The sequence below is a fragment of the Cnephaeus nilssonii genome (assembly GCF_951640355.1).
Source record: "Cnephaeus nilssonii genome assembly, chromosome: 5".
NCBI lineage: Eukaryota > Metazoa > Chordata > Mammalia > Chiroptera > Vespertilionidae > Cnephaeus > Cnephaeus nilssonii.
This window is the reverse complement of record NC_137076.1, coordinates 70,149,310-70,166,617: the sequence shown is the minus strand read 5'-3', so window position 1 is coordinate 70,166,617 and position 17,308 is coordinate 70,149,310. Positions and strand designations below refer to the sequence as shown.

The following is a 17,308-nucleotide window of genomic DNA, read 5'->3' as shown; positions in this document are numbered from 1 at the left end:
GTTTGGATAACTGGTCAGATAACCTTTGATCTAACAGTAAAATATTTAACCATTGCCTTAGTAAAGAAAAACAACAAGAATTCCTGGAAAATGTATAAATTTCCACCTTTTATATAGCATTTGCCTTTATCCAGTGACGCTTACTTAGAGCTACAATCTTTCCATACATTCACTCCATTCGAAAAGAGGCTTTAAAAATGTGTGCACTTGCAAATTTCTTCACGGAAACCATACACATTAGAAAATTAAAGTCAGAGATTTAGTGAACCCAAAATGTGCACCATTCTTAGAATATGGCACACATTGATCTACATGTACAATTTACTAAAGATTTTTACACATGTAAATACGATTTAATCCACTCCCGTCATCCTTTTGTAACTGTCTGGCAGTTGCCTGTGATAGAGTTTGTAGAACAGGCCCGTGTAAACAGCTGGGAGCTGGTCCATGGTCAGGTCAATCTTCTCAAAGCCTTCCCTGTGCCCGTACAGCAGCAGCCGCGCGGCCCTGCTGGTGACGGGCGTGGTGTCGGCGGCCTTGGCCAGGTCGGTGAGGTCCATCCACTCGCACCGCAGGCACTCGTGCGGGCACAGCTCGATGGTGAAGGAACGAGGCTTTAGGCGGCAGATGATGTACATGTCCGACTTCCCGAAAGCCCCGGGGTGGCTGTGCTGCTGCCGAATGCTCAGGAGGGACCTGAATTCTGATCGTATACCAGTTTCTTCAAAAACTTCTCGAACTGCTGTGTCTCCTGCGTGAACAAAAGATGTACAAATCAGTAACAATCACATATTCAGAAGGTAATCGTCAAGGATTTTCAGTTGGAGTAACTTTATCTAAAGGTTCAGAAGCAAAACTTCAAGAAAGTGAAATTTTCAATATAAACTCTTGACACCCTGAAATACCAAAGTATTTTCTTACCACTGTACACCTGAGAAGCTTTCAAAATAGTGAATATTTCTTTGGCTGCTACTGGGGTGGGCGGGGGGCCTATCCACCTGATGTTTTTGGGGTCACATATTTTTAACCTCTTCCTGCTCTATTTCTCAAAAGGTGAAAACATAGGTTGCAAAGCTGCGGTTACTGTTCCTACATGTTTCTTCATTGTTACCTGCTCCTGATCATCCACCCACACTGCCTGAATTTATATATGTTGGTGTGGAGAAAAAGCGATCCCCTCCTTATGAACGTGTAGGGCTGCGGGGTGTAGAGACTGCGAAGGAACTCGGACCTCTCCTGGTGATCTGGGGCAGGTGTGGAGGACACTCAGGCCTCCAAATCTCAGAGAAGATGCCTTTGCAGTCTTTTTGTTGTTCTCCACTAATTATCCAGTCCGGAGAATCCCGGTTGGGATTTTGGGCAGTTCCTTTGTTTCCTGAGATCCCAAAGAATTTAGACTCATCCCTCCAACATCTAGATGCTGCAGTCACTCCATCAGAGGTTTTTAATAACTTGCAGTACACAGAACTTTATAATACAACAGGGTTTTCACATTTTAGAAGGGTGATTTTCTGATAACATACACATTTATGGGGCAGGATTTTCACTGCCATTAACATATGCTGGTGGCTGCTTTTTCTAACTATCCAGATGATCCCCCTCAACGGCTTCCTCTAATTCTGTGATGCTGTCATTATCTTCCAAAGGGGCACAAGAAGCCCTGAAAATAGCTGCCTTCCTCACCCAGTTTGCTGGGAAATATAGTTGCATAGATTTTTGTTCAAATGCTCTTTAGTACCCTCCTTTCCTTGTTTGTCAAACAGTAAATTATATTTGCCTTGTTAGTAGTCTTGCTAGTCTTACTGGTGAAGAACAGGCAAGGAAGAGGAAGGCAAGGAGACGGTCTCCAATTCCATGTGCTCTGCCATGGACCGTCTTCCCAATTCCCTGGGTAGCCCTGGACGCTCCCTGAGAAATGGTTCTGCAAGTGTGTGCAGGAGGAGCAAGGTGCTCTGAAATGTAAGCCGTCTGCCATTTTTTAATTACATGCCAACTCCCCTTATAATTGAGATTTGCCACAGGTTGCACAGGGTTAGAAATTATATTTTTAAACTAAAAATGTAAAAGAATTTATGCTAAAAAGGGAAAAATTTCCTTCTAAGAAAAATAATCTTCAGTCTGGCATAGAATCCATATTTGTTATTAAATCTATTAAAGACTGTGGCACTGGCATTAGCTTTTACATGTCACTGGCTGGTCTCACTTAACTATTGGTTAAGTGTTCTTCAAACACTTTGAAAACTAAACATGGGGGTCCTGTCTAGTGCTCAGTATCACTAGTAAAGATTTGGGCCTTTAGTTCCCATCTAGCCTGTTTCCATGTCACGGATCACAGATGGGGACAGTCGGGGAGTCAGCCCTGTTCAGCAGGGCTGGACCCCAAAGCAGCACTGCCTGGATAGTCTGATCAGTTTAACTTGAATCAGTAGAGCAGCGGCTAGACGAAAACTGAATGTGCAAGTAAGTGCTTTTGTGTCCCGAGTATGAGAGAGCCCTTCTGCCCCCAGATGGAAATCTCTTCTCCAAAGATTTTTGCCTTGAATCTGAATTTTTTATTTGGATAAAGTGCTTTTCTCTGTTGTACCTTTGTTATTTTAATGTACTGTAAGCTAAACTGAAATACCATTTACTGTGTTTTAAGTTTGAAGAACATAGGAAAAATCAAGAGGGTTATGTTTTTATTTTTGCTGATTGAGAGATATGTTTAAATATGTCATAGCATTTTGTTTAGTTGTAGAACAATAGTGAGATGGAGTTTATATTTGTTATTTCTATTTTGTGATATTTAATGATAGGATTAGATTGAAATAAAATAAAATCATAGGAAAAATTGTGCAGAATGTGGGCTTTCCTGGTGTTTCGCTCTGACTCTGGGGCACTGATGAACTTGGACCAGCGGCTGGTGCGTCCTCAGGCCATGCAGGGGGTGGTCCCTGGCAGGGATAATGGGTTTTTTTGGAAGGCAACTCCTCCATTTTTAACCTTTGTACTCCGAGGGTAGTATATGAAAGCCTGAGGATTGCATTCCATTTTGCATATGCCCCTCTTAATGCTTTTTAGACACTACAGACAATAGTGCTTCACTTACCTAGTATCAGAGAATGAAGGATTGCAAACAGGTGTGTTTCCCAGTTAACCAGTGTTTACTACTTATGAGCCAGTATGAGTGCTTGCACGTTGGGGATGGCAGTATTCCTAAAATAGATTATGTTCCTAAATATAGGGTTTAAAGAAAACAAATAATTCTTGGATGATTTGGCATCATCATTAAAAATATTTATTATTGTATTGTATTACAGAACAGAATGCCCTTGGATAGACATAGTCGTTCAGGACTCTACTGTCAGTTACCATTTCCAGCTGCTTTCAGGGTTTTATCAATCTAAGGCAAAGCTTTAATTTATACTAGAAAGTATGGTGAATGCCAACTGCTGCTTTTTCCTTCATTCCACATGACTGAGGTGTATCTATGATCTCTGGGTAGGTGGGTTGTTGTGTCAACCACAAATACATAAAAAGTAGTGAATTCTTCACAACTTGGACTTGAAGGGTTCTGGAGTACACTTAAACATAACTATTTGTCTTGGAAATGTGTTTCTTCATGTACATTTTAATATAAGTCTATCTGAAATTCTGAAGATCCATAAAAATGAACTCCAGTTCATTGGTGAGGAAGCTACGCAAACCTCCTGCAGACGGTTTCCTGCCTGGTATGGGTTGGGTGAGGATGTAACATAAGCTTAACTAATTCACATGCTCTTATACATCGCATAAGGAAAGCGGAAGATAAAATTAGGTGTTTGAGGATAAATGGCTTTCCCTCCCAGCACTCACACCACTACCAAATTCTCTTTTATTTCCACAGAAGACCCAACAGAATCTGGGTCAAAAAGTACCTAAAATCCAGAATTTGCTATGAATTTATTTGAATGTAGTAAATGTACTTACTGGTTAAGAGTTGGCTATATACTATGCATAGGGCATTTTAATCTGTGTAGCATTTTTAGAAATTAAGTTTCAGGAATATATACATTTTTATATAAAATATTCAAGGATAATTTAGGAAATTGTGTTCACATAAATGTTGGCTAAAGAGAACAGGGACATGCAATATTGAGGGAAAAGTTGTGGAGAAATAATACTGGTATCCAAATGAGTTATCTATTGATTTATTATGACAGGGGCTGTATTTGACCAGTGGGGTAAGGAATAGGTAGGAAAACTCAGTTTCTATTCTTTCATCTATTTCCTATAAAATCAGTGACACTGATAATTCTTAGCTTTTTTCAAATTTCCCTGTCTTCCATATTGAGCTCAGGAACTTTTTTTAAGGAGTTATGTCTCTCATGTGAGATCTTCTCATATGAGATATTTCACTATGCGTTGGCTTCTGACTAGTCACAATAATTAGTAGATAATTTTTTCAAAAATAGAAGAATTACATCACCATGGCTCTATAACTGACTTTATAAATAATACTTGTTTCAAAGTTCATGTAAAAGTTACTATTCATCCTTGTGTGATGACATAGTCAAGAATTTGTGTTTTCTCATAGCTTAATTCCAACAATTTTAGTCATATCCCAAATAGCCCTCAATGCTAAACTTTACTGATGCATATCCACAGCTTCTCACTTTCAAACAAATCACTCTACAAGCAGCCCTAAAGGGAAAAGCAGGTGTATCCTCCTGATGGCATTTTTTATACTAATGGAGTAAGTTCTAATGTTACATGTTTTGCTGCTAATTTTATATCAGCCCTGAAGTAACCTCTCTGAAATTTTCTTAGTCTAAACCCGTTAGAAAATTTGAAGTCTTATTCTTAACTATACAGCAAAAAAAGTAAAACATGAATTTCCTTAACATTTTCAGGCAAATTGAAAATATGTAAGATACACACCGATATCTTCTCCAGGCTCCGAAAGGCCTCCTGGGAACTTCCACATGTTTTTCAACTGCAGTGTAAAGTCAGAAAATAAAGTCAACACAGCTTCTATTCACTAACACACATACATGGTGACCCACAATATTCACCCATATTGGTCAAGGTGGCTGAGAGTTTATTTTTTGGTAATTGCATGTAAATTTTTTCCAGTTTCCTTCCTCATTACTCTCTTCCTTCTTTTGGCGGGGGGCGGGGGGGGGGAGGGGGAGGACTGGTAACTTATGAATTCTTTTCCCACTGTTTTCTTTGGGAAATAGAAGTGGTTTTGTTTGGTTAATGTGATAAATTCTGTATGAATAAAACAGTGAAGGGAAACATCTACTGAATTAGTGTAATTAAAAAAATTTTGCTGCTAGTTAACTATTAATAGAGGAATCTTACAGATGCTGCTATAAATAAGTAGAAAATACAGTAAAAATGTAATCACTGAAGTATACTACTTTTAATTTCACATTTATTTTCTGTATTGTGTGTCTAACCAGATATATTAACCTTATGGTTTTTCTTGCTCTGTGTGTTAATGATTTCATCGGTAGTGTGAATAAAACTGATAAAGTTTGTGGGGTTTTTTGTGCATCTTTTTTTTGGGGGTGGGGAGAGACAGGTGGGAAGATCCAATCTTGGAATGGAGATAAACATGGGGAAAACTGATTAAAGATAATTATGAAAAGGCACGGGACAATATGCTTATGGCTGACATATTTTTTCCTATTAGAGGTCTGTTATACCTACCCAATCACCATGATCAAAGCTGAAGAATGAGAAATTAGGACATACTCATAAAGGCACTACAGCTTGGAGCCAGGACACCTTCTACTCTTCATTCATAAAACAAGTTCATGGACCTTTTTCTGGTGTGTTTTGCGGCCCTCTCATTTCCTGGACGGGTGCTTCTTAAAGTGTGTCATTTCCCAACTATGCTAGGTTGGAGAGCAGTGGCATGATTCCCGGAGTTTCCACAGACTGCTGATTATGTGGGTCCAGAATCCAGGCTTTCCACCCTTCTGTGTCTGGCTCAGACTTGAGGTTCATTTATAACGCATGCTATGTTTTACTTTATTAATGTAGGAAGATATCTCTAAGGATGTCTACATTAATGCACTGTCTTTGGGGAGTTCCATTCTGAAATGATTCCAGAAGCTATGTTTATATGGAAACGCTGCAGTCTTCTCTCCAATAGGATACTGGACTTCACCACCATAAATTCTATTTCTAACAAGAGATATAAATGCTTCCTCAAAACAATAAAAGCCAACTTTTTAAAAAAACTTAGACTTGATGACAATAATTGGAGATTGATTCTTGATTACATTTGGAGATATGAACTTATTGAAAGGGGGAACATGTTAGATAGAAGGACTGAAAACATCTCATACGAATTTGATTTTCTTTATTTCATAAACCTTAGCTATGGAAAAATTAAGTCTATTTTTATGCTGGTGAGTAGTTTTTTATATTTTCTGGCACCATTTAGCTTTAAGAGCTTGTTTGAAAAAAAGCTTCCTCCATCTCCAAAAAAGCTTCAGCCTGCAGTTAGTCTAAGTGGGAGGTAGAGAGGCCCTTGTTAGGTGGTTTGAAAACCTGGTTAATGTAGATCTGATCTATGGAGAGATGAGTATATCTTCTTTTTTTTTTTTTTTTAAATATATTTTATTGATTTTTTACAGAGAGGAAGGGAGAGGGATAGAGAGCTAGAAACATCGATGAGAGAGAAACATCGACCAGCTGCCTCCTGCACACCCCCTACCGGGGATGTGCCCGCAACCAAAGTACATGCCCTTGACTGGAATCGAACCCAGGACCATTCAGTCCGCAGACCGACGCTCTATCCACTGAGCCAAACTGGTTTCGGCTATATCTTCTTTTTTAATATTAAAGAATACTTCCCATTAACTGGGTTGAGCAACATAATAACAACAACAACAAATACTAGGTAATATATATTACAATGTTTTTATAAGAATTATATACATTTAGCCCTGGCCAGGTAGCTCCGTTGGTTAGAGTGTCATCCTGATACAACAAGGTTTCAGGTTTGATCTCCAGTCAGGGCATATACAAGAATCAACCAATAAATGCATAAATAAGTGAAACAACAGATTGATGTTTCTCCCTCCCTACCCCTCTCTCAAAAATCAATCAATTAAAAAAAAAAGAATTATACACATTGAAACTTTACAGTAATCCATGAAGGACTATTCCCATTTTGGAAGTGATGAAACTGAGGGCATAAAAAGACTTAATAACTTGCCTGAGGTGACACAGCTAGTGTGTAGTAAACTTGGTTAAAATCCAGGCCTTTTGATTCTATCCATCTTTCAATAAATTTTAAAAGTTGTTTAGCTAACTAGTAGTTAAGGATTAGTGGGAAAATAGCTAAACAACTTGGGTGAGGATTATCAAAAACAACAAAATTGAAGCCCTAAATAGTAGTATCACTTCTACTTAACCCATACAGAATCCAAAGTCTTACGTAATCTGAATTTGTCTCTAGCCTCTGCCAGTCCCAGCTGCCCAGAAGCACAGTAGGAACATGAAAAGCAGTGCTTTCTCATTCTTAGAGGACCAATCACTGGCAGGTTTACAAGTCAGCAAATGAAGAGTCGGAGCTCAATGTGCTAGTGTAGCAGTTCTCAAACTTGACCATGTACCTGAGGCACCTAGGTTTGTGAACAACTGCTGAGCAGCATTCCCAGCGTTTCTGATTCAGGAGGTCGGAGCGGAGCCTGGGGACGTGAATTTCTAATAAGTGGATGCTATGATTGTCTCTCAGCTCCAAACCCACCCTCTGTGCTCTGCCTAATGGTGCTGAAGCTGGGACCCTGCTAACCAATTTCTGCTTTGCCAGGGGACTCTCCCTTTTAGGTTCCATCAACAGACTTGTAAGGCAGGGGGAGGAAGGAGGGGCTTACTGAGGTCCGGTCACAAAATACTTTACGTACTCAATACATTTCTGTTGATAAAGCTTAGTTTAAGTCAGAGGACCTGCCTTTACTAAAACTTCGAAAGTTACTTATAACTATGAGAATGCTTTTAGATCGCATTTCTGAGAAATGTGTGATACTTTCAGATATCATTGCCAATAGTTGTTTAAAATTTAAAAACATATATGCTGGGGAAAATGATTGACTCTGTCTGCTGATATTTACTGAAGTCTCAGAAAGCATTAAAAATAATTATTCTCTTTCACTTTTATACTCCTGAGTGAGCATGAAAACATTTGTTTCTTAAAAACCTTTGTTGGTTTTAGTTGAATAGACTTTTTATTTTTGTGTACAAGGCTTTTTATATTCTGTTCCCAATCTAGCTCTCAGGTCACATATTTTTCCACTGCCTACACTCCTGGCCACAATGAAGTTTTTGCTATTCTTTCCACAGTGTGCAATGGACTGAATGCTTATGTCCTCCCCACCCGCACCCAATTCATATGTTGAATCCTAATTCCCAATGTGTTGATGGTATTATAAGGGGAGTCTCTGAGAGATGACTATGTCATAAGAGTGAAGCCCTCGTAAATGGGCGTAGTGTTCTTATAACAGAGATCCCAGGGAGTTCCCATGTCCCTTCTGCCATGTGAGGACACAGTGAGAAGACAAACATCTATGAACCAGGAGGTAGGACCTCATCAGACACCAACTCTGCTGGCACCTTGATCTTGGCCTCCCAACATCCATAACTATCCTATCTAATAATAGACAAATATGCAAATTGACCGCACCTTCGCCATGTACAAGCCACACCCACCAACCAAGCCACGCCCACCAACCAATCAGGACAAGTATGCAAATCACCCCAACAAAGATGGCGGCTAATTTGCATATCAAGACAGCGTCAAAGAACCCAAGAGCTGCAGAAGGGAGTAAAGCTTCGGAGAAGCAAGCAAGCCGGGGGGAGGAGAAGGGAGGAGCGAAGGCAGGGCCGGGGGTGAAGGGAAAAGCAGGCGGGCTGGCGGAGAAGGCGGGGCGGGCGACAAGGGAGGAGCGGAGGCGGGGCCGGGGGCGAAGGGAAAAGCAGGCGGGCTGGCCGAGAAGGCGGGGCGGGCGACAAGGGAGGAGCGGAGGCGGGGTAGAGTGCAGCAGGAAATCCTATTGCAGGATTTTTCCTGCAACGGGAACGCTAGTCCTATATAATAAAAGGCTAATATGCAAATGGACAATATGGCGGAACGACTGGTCACTATGACACGCACTGACCACCAGGGGGCAGATGCTCAATGCAGGAGCTGCCCCCTGGTGGTCAGTGCACTCCCACAGGGGCAGCGCCACTCAGCCAGGCTCATGGCTGGCGAGCGCAGTGGCCGTGGCAGGAGCCTCTCCTGCTTCCACGGCAGCGCTAAGGATGTCAGACTGCCGGCTTAGGGGGGAGTGGGCCTAAGCCAGCAGCTGGACATCCCCCAAGGGCTCCTGGACTGCGAGAGGGCACAGGCCGGGCTGAGGGACAAACCCCCCCCCCCCGACCGAGTGCACAAATTTCATGCACCGGGCCTCTAGTGAGAAATAATGTTTGCTGTCTAAGTCACCCAGCCTATGGTATTTTTGTTATAGTGGCTAAACAGACTAAAACACCAAGTCAGCTCCTTTCCAAACTCTGTGCCCTTATGTATGCAATTCTAATTATCTCAGTCTGTTTTTCTACCTTTTCTTCCTGGTAAGCTCCTATTCATTCTTCAAGATACAACTTAAATATCATCTCTTCTGATCATTCTTTAGGGACTTTTTAAAGGCAAAGTAAATTGTTACCATGTGTTGTATGACTGCTTTCCCAAATTAATAGTGAGATGCAGGACATCAGGGGTATTGTCTTACTAATCTTTGTATGCTCAGCACCTGGCTTGGAGTAGGAGCTTAATGATTGTTGGATGAATGGAAGAATGTCTTGATAGTCTGTTAGAAAGAGAGTTGTCTTTCCAATTAAATAAAATACAGCCATTTATAATTTTCCAGTAGCCATAAAATAATAGTGAGCAAAAGTCGAGGTTACCCCGACTTTTCAAGGCCTGCATAAGCATTTATGGATTAAATGAATAGCCAAATGATTCATAACTGCTTAGAAATAACTTTTAAAATATCTTTCTGTTTCCTTGAGCATATAAAAATTTCTACATTTTATTTTTCTCTAGTGAGAACTGAACATTTAGAAAGCAATTTATAAACAGAAGCAACTTACTTTATTTCGATCTTGGACAACCAATATTTTTCTAGTACTTTCATCAAATACAGCTCCTATTGGGAGGAAAAATAAAATATAATTGAAAAATATTAATTTCATCCATCTTAGACTCCTCCCACACTCTTATCTGTGGCCATTAAAACCCTGCCCATCCTTGAAGACCTAATTCAATACCACCTCATCCATGAAGATGTACTCTCTCCAGCAAGAAGCTGGTGGCTTGGTTACCCAGGTCTTGATAGTTCTAGCTATGCTGCCTAGTAGGATAATCATCTGCAGAGCTTCTCCACATTGTCTATTCCTGAGGGTACACAGTTAAATAAATTAATATTTCTATCCTTTTATAGTATTAATTTAGTGTCCAAACTATTTTAAGTGCTTACAAATATTTATTGAATTAATGAGTTGACTTTTCCATTCTCATTTTTATGCCTCACATCACTATGTACAGAACATGGGTTGTGGCCCCCGGTGATCCAAATCTCAAACATGTCAATATTCAGTTCAAGACCTTCCTGAAGCCGCCTAAATTTGTTTACCATGTATGTACACAGCTTTATAACATTGCTTTGGGACACTTGTTTTATATATGTTTAAGTTCTAGTCCATTCCTTTTATTTATTCATTCATCATATGCATTGCCCAGCACACTAAGTATTTGGCTAGGTGTTAGGACTCAAAAATATTTTTTTTCTATTTCTCTTTGGGCCATCCTGGGTCTTTTATACTTTAATGATTTATATTAGGTTCCTATAAATTCGATAATTTAAAAATATTTGTATTTACATAATGTGAGAAGATATTACTAAGAAGATATTTTCTATATTTCCATTCATTATTTCAATATTAATTGAGTTTCTATATATATCACGTATAGGATCTATATATAGTATACGAATTGAGCTCCAATTATGTGTCAGGCACTTTTCTGAGTGTAGGGATATAGTGGTGAACAAAACAAAATTCCCTATCCTCAATGGGGTTCACAAGTTGTGTGTGTGTGTTTGTGTATATGTGTGTAAGAGGAGATGGCAAACAAAAAGTAAATGATATAGAATATGAGAAAGTGACACATGCTATCTGGAGATAAAATACAGAAGGGGGTAGGTATGTGAAACACAGGAAGAGCAATTTTCTCTGAAATGAAAACACATTTTAGTATTTTTAAGCAATAAGGAAAACCACTAAGTGAGATATAATTAATATTAATGTTGGCTTCTATTAGAAAACGTAAACTATAATTTAATTGGACTTTACAAAGGATAGAATGCCAAAGAAAGACCAAGGAATCCTACTCTTAAATTTTAATAATTTGTGATTACTCAAATTGAACTTTTCCCTAATGAATTCACTATAAACATGAGCAAAATATTCCAAAGACAAACTGAGCAGTGCTAAAGCACAATGTGAGCGACCCCTGCTGATCACAATACAAAAGTTAAATCTATAGAGATCAGAGATGAAACAGAGGTTATTTAATATATTATTGTCATTAGTCAGGAACTGTGCCAAGTGCTTTCTGTGCGTTACCTCAGGTATTCCTCATAATAACCCCATGAGTGGCATCATTTTGACTGTCCATGTTCAGGCTGCTCTAAGACTGACCTCCAGTGGGCCTGGTTTGCAGCAGTTATTGTCATGGCAACACAGCCCCTTCACCACACTATAGCTGTGTTCTCAGGGGGTTTCCATCTAAATATCCGAACACTCATTCAAGAAATAAGACTCACCTCTAAAGCCCTAGGGAAGAGCATTCAGGAAGAGAAGCCAAAGGCTCCGAGGGGATGAAAGAATTTTCCTCTACCCACTTAGGTTCTAGATCTGGGGACTTTGAATGGAATTGACAGAAAACAGATTAATGGAGAAAAATATACATTTTATTTGATGTTAATATTTTTATGTGGCCGGAGTAAGAGTGGAGCACTTCATAGAAAGAAAATCCCCAGAAAAGTAGTTACCATTTTAACAAAGAGCGATAAATTGTGGGTTTGGACTAGGGGAGGTAAATTATGGGAAAGGGGCTAGAAAGCATCTGGGGGAAACTAATAGAATACAAAGGTCAAGTCAGTGTATTTGTCCAGAATCCTCTCAGTGTCAACTCCCGCCTCTGGTGATAAGAATGCTCTCCTCCTCCTGATACAAGAAACTTATGCTCTACTTTTAGGTAGAATGGTGGCACAGAACTCCTCCTACATCTGTTTCTCCATTGTCTTCAACTGAAAATACTAAAAGTATGACCCAAAGTGGCATATTCTAGGTCCTAATCCCCTCTAACAGCCACAGCCACTGTTGTTGCTTATAGCAACAAATGTCAACTATTTTCTCTTCACCTAAAAACTCTATACCTTTCCAGACCGTATTCTTACATTATCTCATCCCCATCCCCAATAGCCACTTCAAACCCTACTTATTCAAGATTTTTGTCAGGTTCCAGAATCTCACTCCCTGAATTCCTGTGGTAGATCTTAACTCCAATATAAAATATAGTATGTAGATAGAAACAAGTCCTTCGTAGAACACTCTTTATGCACATAGTACCAATTCTGTAATAATAAATGGAAACTCTTAGTCTGTACCAATGAATGGACAATCATTTGTATGACTTCCTAATGAAGTGTGAGGCTATTATCCAATTTTTCAAATAGTCTTGTGAAGCAGAACCCAATGGAAAGTTGAGTGCCTGTGCTTGAGACCATGGACAGAGAAAACATTGGACAGCCTTGAATAATTCCTTTTAATGATTTCAAAGGTACAAGCTACCTTTAAAACCTCTTGTAAATTATATGAAGACAAATAAAATTATTATTGATTACATTACTAATTAATATGTATTACTGCTTTCATTTATTTTAGGTCATGAGGATTCTTTACTATTTTAGTTTTTCTGGAAATCTAGGGATGTTCTTAACCCTGATTCTCAAAGAGAACAGCAGCAGCAGCAGCAAACTTATTAGAGAAGCAAATTTTCAGACCCCACCCCAGACCTTCTTAAAAAAATTCTTGGGAGTCATTCCCAGCATCTATTTTACAAGTTTTCTAGGTGATTATTCTGAATACCACAATTTGAGAACCTGTGTTAACCTAAATCAAGATTTTTCTCAAGACTATGTTGCTGGCCATAGCTGGTTTGGCTCAATGGGTAAGTGCTGGCCCGTGAAGGGGTCCCGGGACAACCAAGTGATGTTTCTCTCTCTCTGTCTCCCCATCCCTTCATATCTCTCTCTCTCTCTCTCTCTCTCTCTCTCTCTCTGTCTCTCTCTCTCTCTCTCTCTCTCTCAAAAAAAAAAAGTCTGTCTCTGAAGCTAATCAGTAACTTTGAAATTCTATAATATATTTAAATTATGTTATTTTAAGCAACTGGCACAATAACTAAATGCAAATGTCTTTAAGAAGTAATGTTCAAACCATTAAAAAGCTGGTTTGCTTTATCTTAAATTCAACCTATGTTATCTTTTATTCTACAAATTTACATAATTAGTACTAATATGTTTTACCATAATGAATTTATTCCCTGGTCCCCATTCAGTGTTACTATTTGAGTAGTGAAGTTCACATCGGTGTGAAACACGTTCAAACACATCCTTTGGAAAACTAAACGCTGCACTTGCTTGTGCTCAGAGCTGCCACGTGCTGACTCACAGGGCAGACTCCCTCTATTCAAAGCACTAGCAATAGTCCCAAGGATAATCATTTGAACAAAATTTTCCACGAGGATACACCATCGCTCAAGTTGTCCGAAGTAAGAAATTGGGGGAACCTTTAAAAAGTTAATGCGGACGATCTTGAGTTAGAAACTGACCTGCAACTCCCACTTGATGTGTCGCATATCCTGGGAGTCTGCTGGGCCCTTGTCCCAGCCACAGGGTCAGCGTGGATGAGTCCGCTTCTGCGTGGTGAAAGCTGAAGCCCAGGGCGGCGGCCGGGGCAATGAATCGGCTCTGCAGGATGGGCACGTGCAGCCAGACCGCTGCTCTGCCTTCCGATCGCCACTGCTGTATTGCAGCTAAAATGGAGAAGATAAAATAGCGTCAGTGGTTGCCAGTGAGAGGAACGAAATAAATTCAAACTCATCTTAGGGTGTCACCTCCTCCAGGAAGCCATTTTAAGCATCCACTTCCCTTACTAGTTAGCTATGGGGGCGGGGATCCCAAAATGTCTTGGTAACACCAGCAGCGCGGGAACCACCATGTTTTATTATCACGACGACCTTGTTTATGTGCTTTTCCCACCAGACCGAATTCCTTGTGAATAGGCAGTACAGTGATGGCCTTTATATTCATATCACCAGAGACAATGCTTGGCACATAACTGATGATCAATAGTTGTAGAATGAACAAAAAAACTGACTTAAAATGCCATTTTAATGTTCCTTTTAACACCTACGTTTTAATCTTTTTTGTTTGTTTGTTTTTTTGAGACTAAAATTACCTTTTTTTATTTCCAATTAATGTAGGGCCGGGGGAGCAACATGACAAACATTAAGATCAGTTCCCTCCCCATGGGTCCTTGGGCCTCTGTATTCTCAGCAGCAGGGCCTCAGGCGGCCCATGTTGCCACAGCAACTGGAAGGCCTGTCACAAGTCTTAATCTTTATAAACGAGTATTATGGGCTTCTATTTACTCTTGAAGAGTTCTATGGTCATTTAATTTTTTAATTTATAAATTTCAAGATGATAAAATATAACTGTTTTTAAATAAAGTATGCCAGTTCTAGGAAGTTCTGTAGTCAGTGTGGCTAACAGTGACACACACAGGGTGCATGTGATCCTCAGGCGGCTTTGGTTTTTCTTTATAGGAAATGCTATTCAGTTTTGTTTTACTCAATAACAGGAGAACCAGCAGTAGCTCTAGGAAGCAGTTCAGTGCAATAAGAATAGATTCCAGAGCCCGGGGAAGTTAGAATCTCTCTGCGCCTCAGTACCATTACCATCATCTTTACAATGAAGAGAATATTGCCCCTACCTCCCACGGCTGTTATGAGGATTAAGTAAATTAATATTTGTAAAGTCCTTAAAACAGTGTCTAGCACTTAGTTAAATACAATAGAATTTATTTTAAAAATAAAAAGTATATGGTACTTCTGAGTTTATAAATAAGTTTCATATAATTTATCTTGGATCACCACACCTATCCAGTGATTTGGGCTGGCATTATTCACATAAGCAACCTAAGGGGCAAATATTTTCCATGGTGAAAGGCCTAAATGCCCGGGGAAGCATGTGGCAGGGCCTGGAACTTGAAACCTGGATGTGTGACTCCAAACCCAGCCTCCTTCCTGCTTTGCCTGCTGAGGGCACCTGTTCAGTCACTGACAATTGACAAGTGTGTGCAGTAAGTACCTGCATCTGCCCACACATCTGTACACCTTTTACAGAAGGAACATTGACTCTTCTACGGGCGGTACTGCTGGAGTCAGCAATTATTCACAAGCAGGAGAGAAAATGAGAAGTAGTTTGGGAATAAAGATGATTTAAGAAATAGGAGCACTTGAGATCTTGCTCCCAGACAGAGTCCGTTTGGCTCAAATAAACTCTTATAGAAATTCTCAAAAAAACAAAAACAAAAACCCAGCTCGATTATATTCTCATGGATGCTCACTTGCTATATTGCCTAACAGGACAGATTATTTGAAGCTCCGGTTAGTCTGAGGCTCTTTCCCTGGCTGCATTTCCAGGGTCTACCCTTCAATCTGATGATAAGGAGCCGCAGGGGCAGTTTGAAAAACTGGCTGCTCACCCAATCAAGGCTTCTTTCAAAGGGAAGAAGGCTCCTCCTTACAAACTTTTCTTTCTTATCACCGGGCTCAAGGTTAAGAGAACGGGGAGTTTTCTCACTGAAGACAAGCCACCCACGCCCTCCCTGATTAAGCACAGCAGCTTTGTCCTCTGTGAAGCACAGGCAAACTCCAGTTCCTGACGCCACAGCCCCTGATCCGATGTGAGTGCCAATATGACCACTGGGAACCTCGGGTCCACTCACTGTCCACCACGTGTGTGAGAGTCTGGGCACAGCGCCCGACAGGACAGTGAATAATAAAGTGATGATCCGGACAAGATCTACTGATCGCTAACTACTGGCGACACCGTGCTAAGCACGTCATGTTCATGATCCAACTTAACCCTCAGCGACCCCATGCGCAGCTATTAACCTTTTGCACTCGGATGTCGAGTGTGACTCGACACGGTTAGCATCGGTAGCAGCTTTTTATACTCTTTGAATGTATCAATAATTTGAAATATAAAAAAATCCAAATAAATAAGTTTGTATGAAAAGAAACTCCAGTTTTTTATTCTACTGCCGCGCTTTGTAAAATCTGGGGTATTTAAAAATTTAAATCCCGAGTAGAATAAAAGAATCGAGCAAAAAGCAAGCGAGTGCAAAGGGTTACCCGGTTTTACCCAAGAGGAAATGGAGGTTTACAGAACCTGCCCAAGGTGAAGGTCACACGCTGGATGGTGGACCAGAAACTCGGGCTGTTGATCCCAGAGCCCGTGATCGTCACCATTTCCCCCAACCGTCTCAGAGGCCTCCCAGCAAAGGGCCGGGGAACCAGGGAGGCGAGGGCGATCGCGAGCGCCCTCCGGGCTCGGTACCCGACAGGCGTAGGCGTGTCCGGGGAGCCCCGGACCCTCGGCCCAGGCACTTGCCATGTAGGCCCCGCTGGAAGGTGGCGGCGTCCAGGCGGTCCAGAGCGCCCAGCCGCACCGAGACGCCCCCGAACCTGTCCACTTCGCCCCGCAGCCAGCCGGCTTCGGCGGGGGAATCCCGCGCACCACGTAAACCGCCCGAGGCCCTGCGGGGCGCAGCTGAGAGCTTGGCGCCCCGGGCCCGGGCCAGCACCGCGCGCAGGTAGCCCCCGCTCCGCAGAGGCGACATCCCCGTGCCGGCCCGGCCCGCCGTACGCTACGCCCCCAAATCGCCCCGCCCACGCGCTGCGGGGAGGAGGCGATACCGTAAACCCGAGAAGAGAGCCGCACAGGCTTCTCTGAGTCGAGCTGGGCTCTTCTCGGAGTCGAGCTGGGCTTACCCCTTTGCAGCGCTCTACCCAGGAGACCTCCAAGTCCTGTCCACCAGCTCCTCTCAGGAGTGTGCCCGGCTCCAGAAAAATGGGGAGAAACTTTCCCTCCACTATCCCCCTCCCCATAATAGTTTAATGCAACGCACATATATTCAGGGATGGGGAAGACGAATGGGT

General features: G+C 41.3%; 1 protein-coding gene across 1 annotated transcript; it reads right to left on the bottom strand.

Annotated features, from left to right (window-relative positions):
- Positions 1-88: 88 nt before the first annotated feature.
- On the bottom strand, positions 89-17,001 carry NUDT6 (nudix hydrolase 6). Its single transcript, XM_079772883.1, has 5 exons — positions 16,761-17,001; positions 13,913-14,116; positions 10,111-10,166; positions 4,900-4,954; positions 89-751 (listed from the first exon to the last, which is right to left on the bottom strand). Exons 1-5 carry the CDS (start codon positions 16,987-16,989, stop codon positions 354-356), a joined length of 942 nt encoding a protein of 313 aa, XP_079629009.1. The 5' UTR covers positions 16,990-17,001; the 3' UTR covers positions 89-353.
- Positions 17,002-17,308: the final 307 nt, after the last annotated feature.

What these genes read in the sequence shown, in the direction of transcription:
- NUDT6 (XM_079772883.1), bottom strand. Translation starts at nt 16,989, where the DNA reads ATGTCGCCTCTGCGGAGCGGGGGCTACCTGCGCGCGGTGCTGGCCCGG. An exon ending in ACATCAAGTGGGAGTTGCAG is followed by an intron (nt 10,167 to 13,912) that starts GTCAGTTTCTAA and finishes TCCTCCCAATAG; the next exon opens with GAGCTGTATTTGATGAAAGT. An exon ending in TTGTCCAAGATCGAAATAAA is followed by an intron (nt 4,955 to 10,110) that starts GTAAGTTGCTTC and finishes TTTACACTGCAG; the next exon opens with TTGAAAAACATGTGGAAGTT.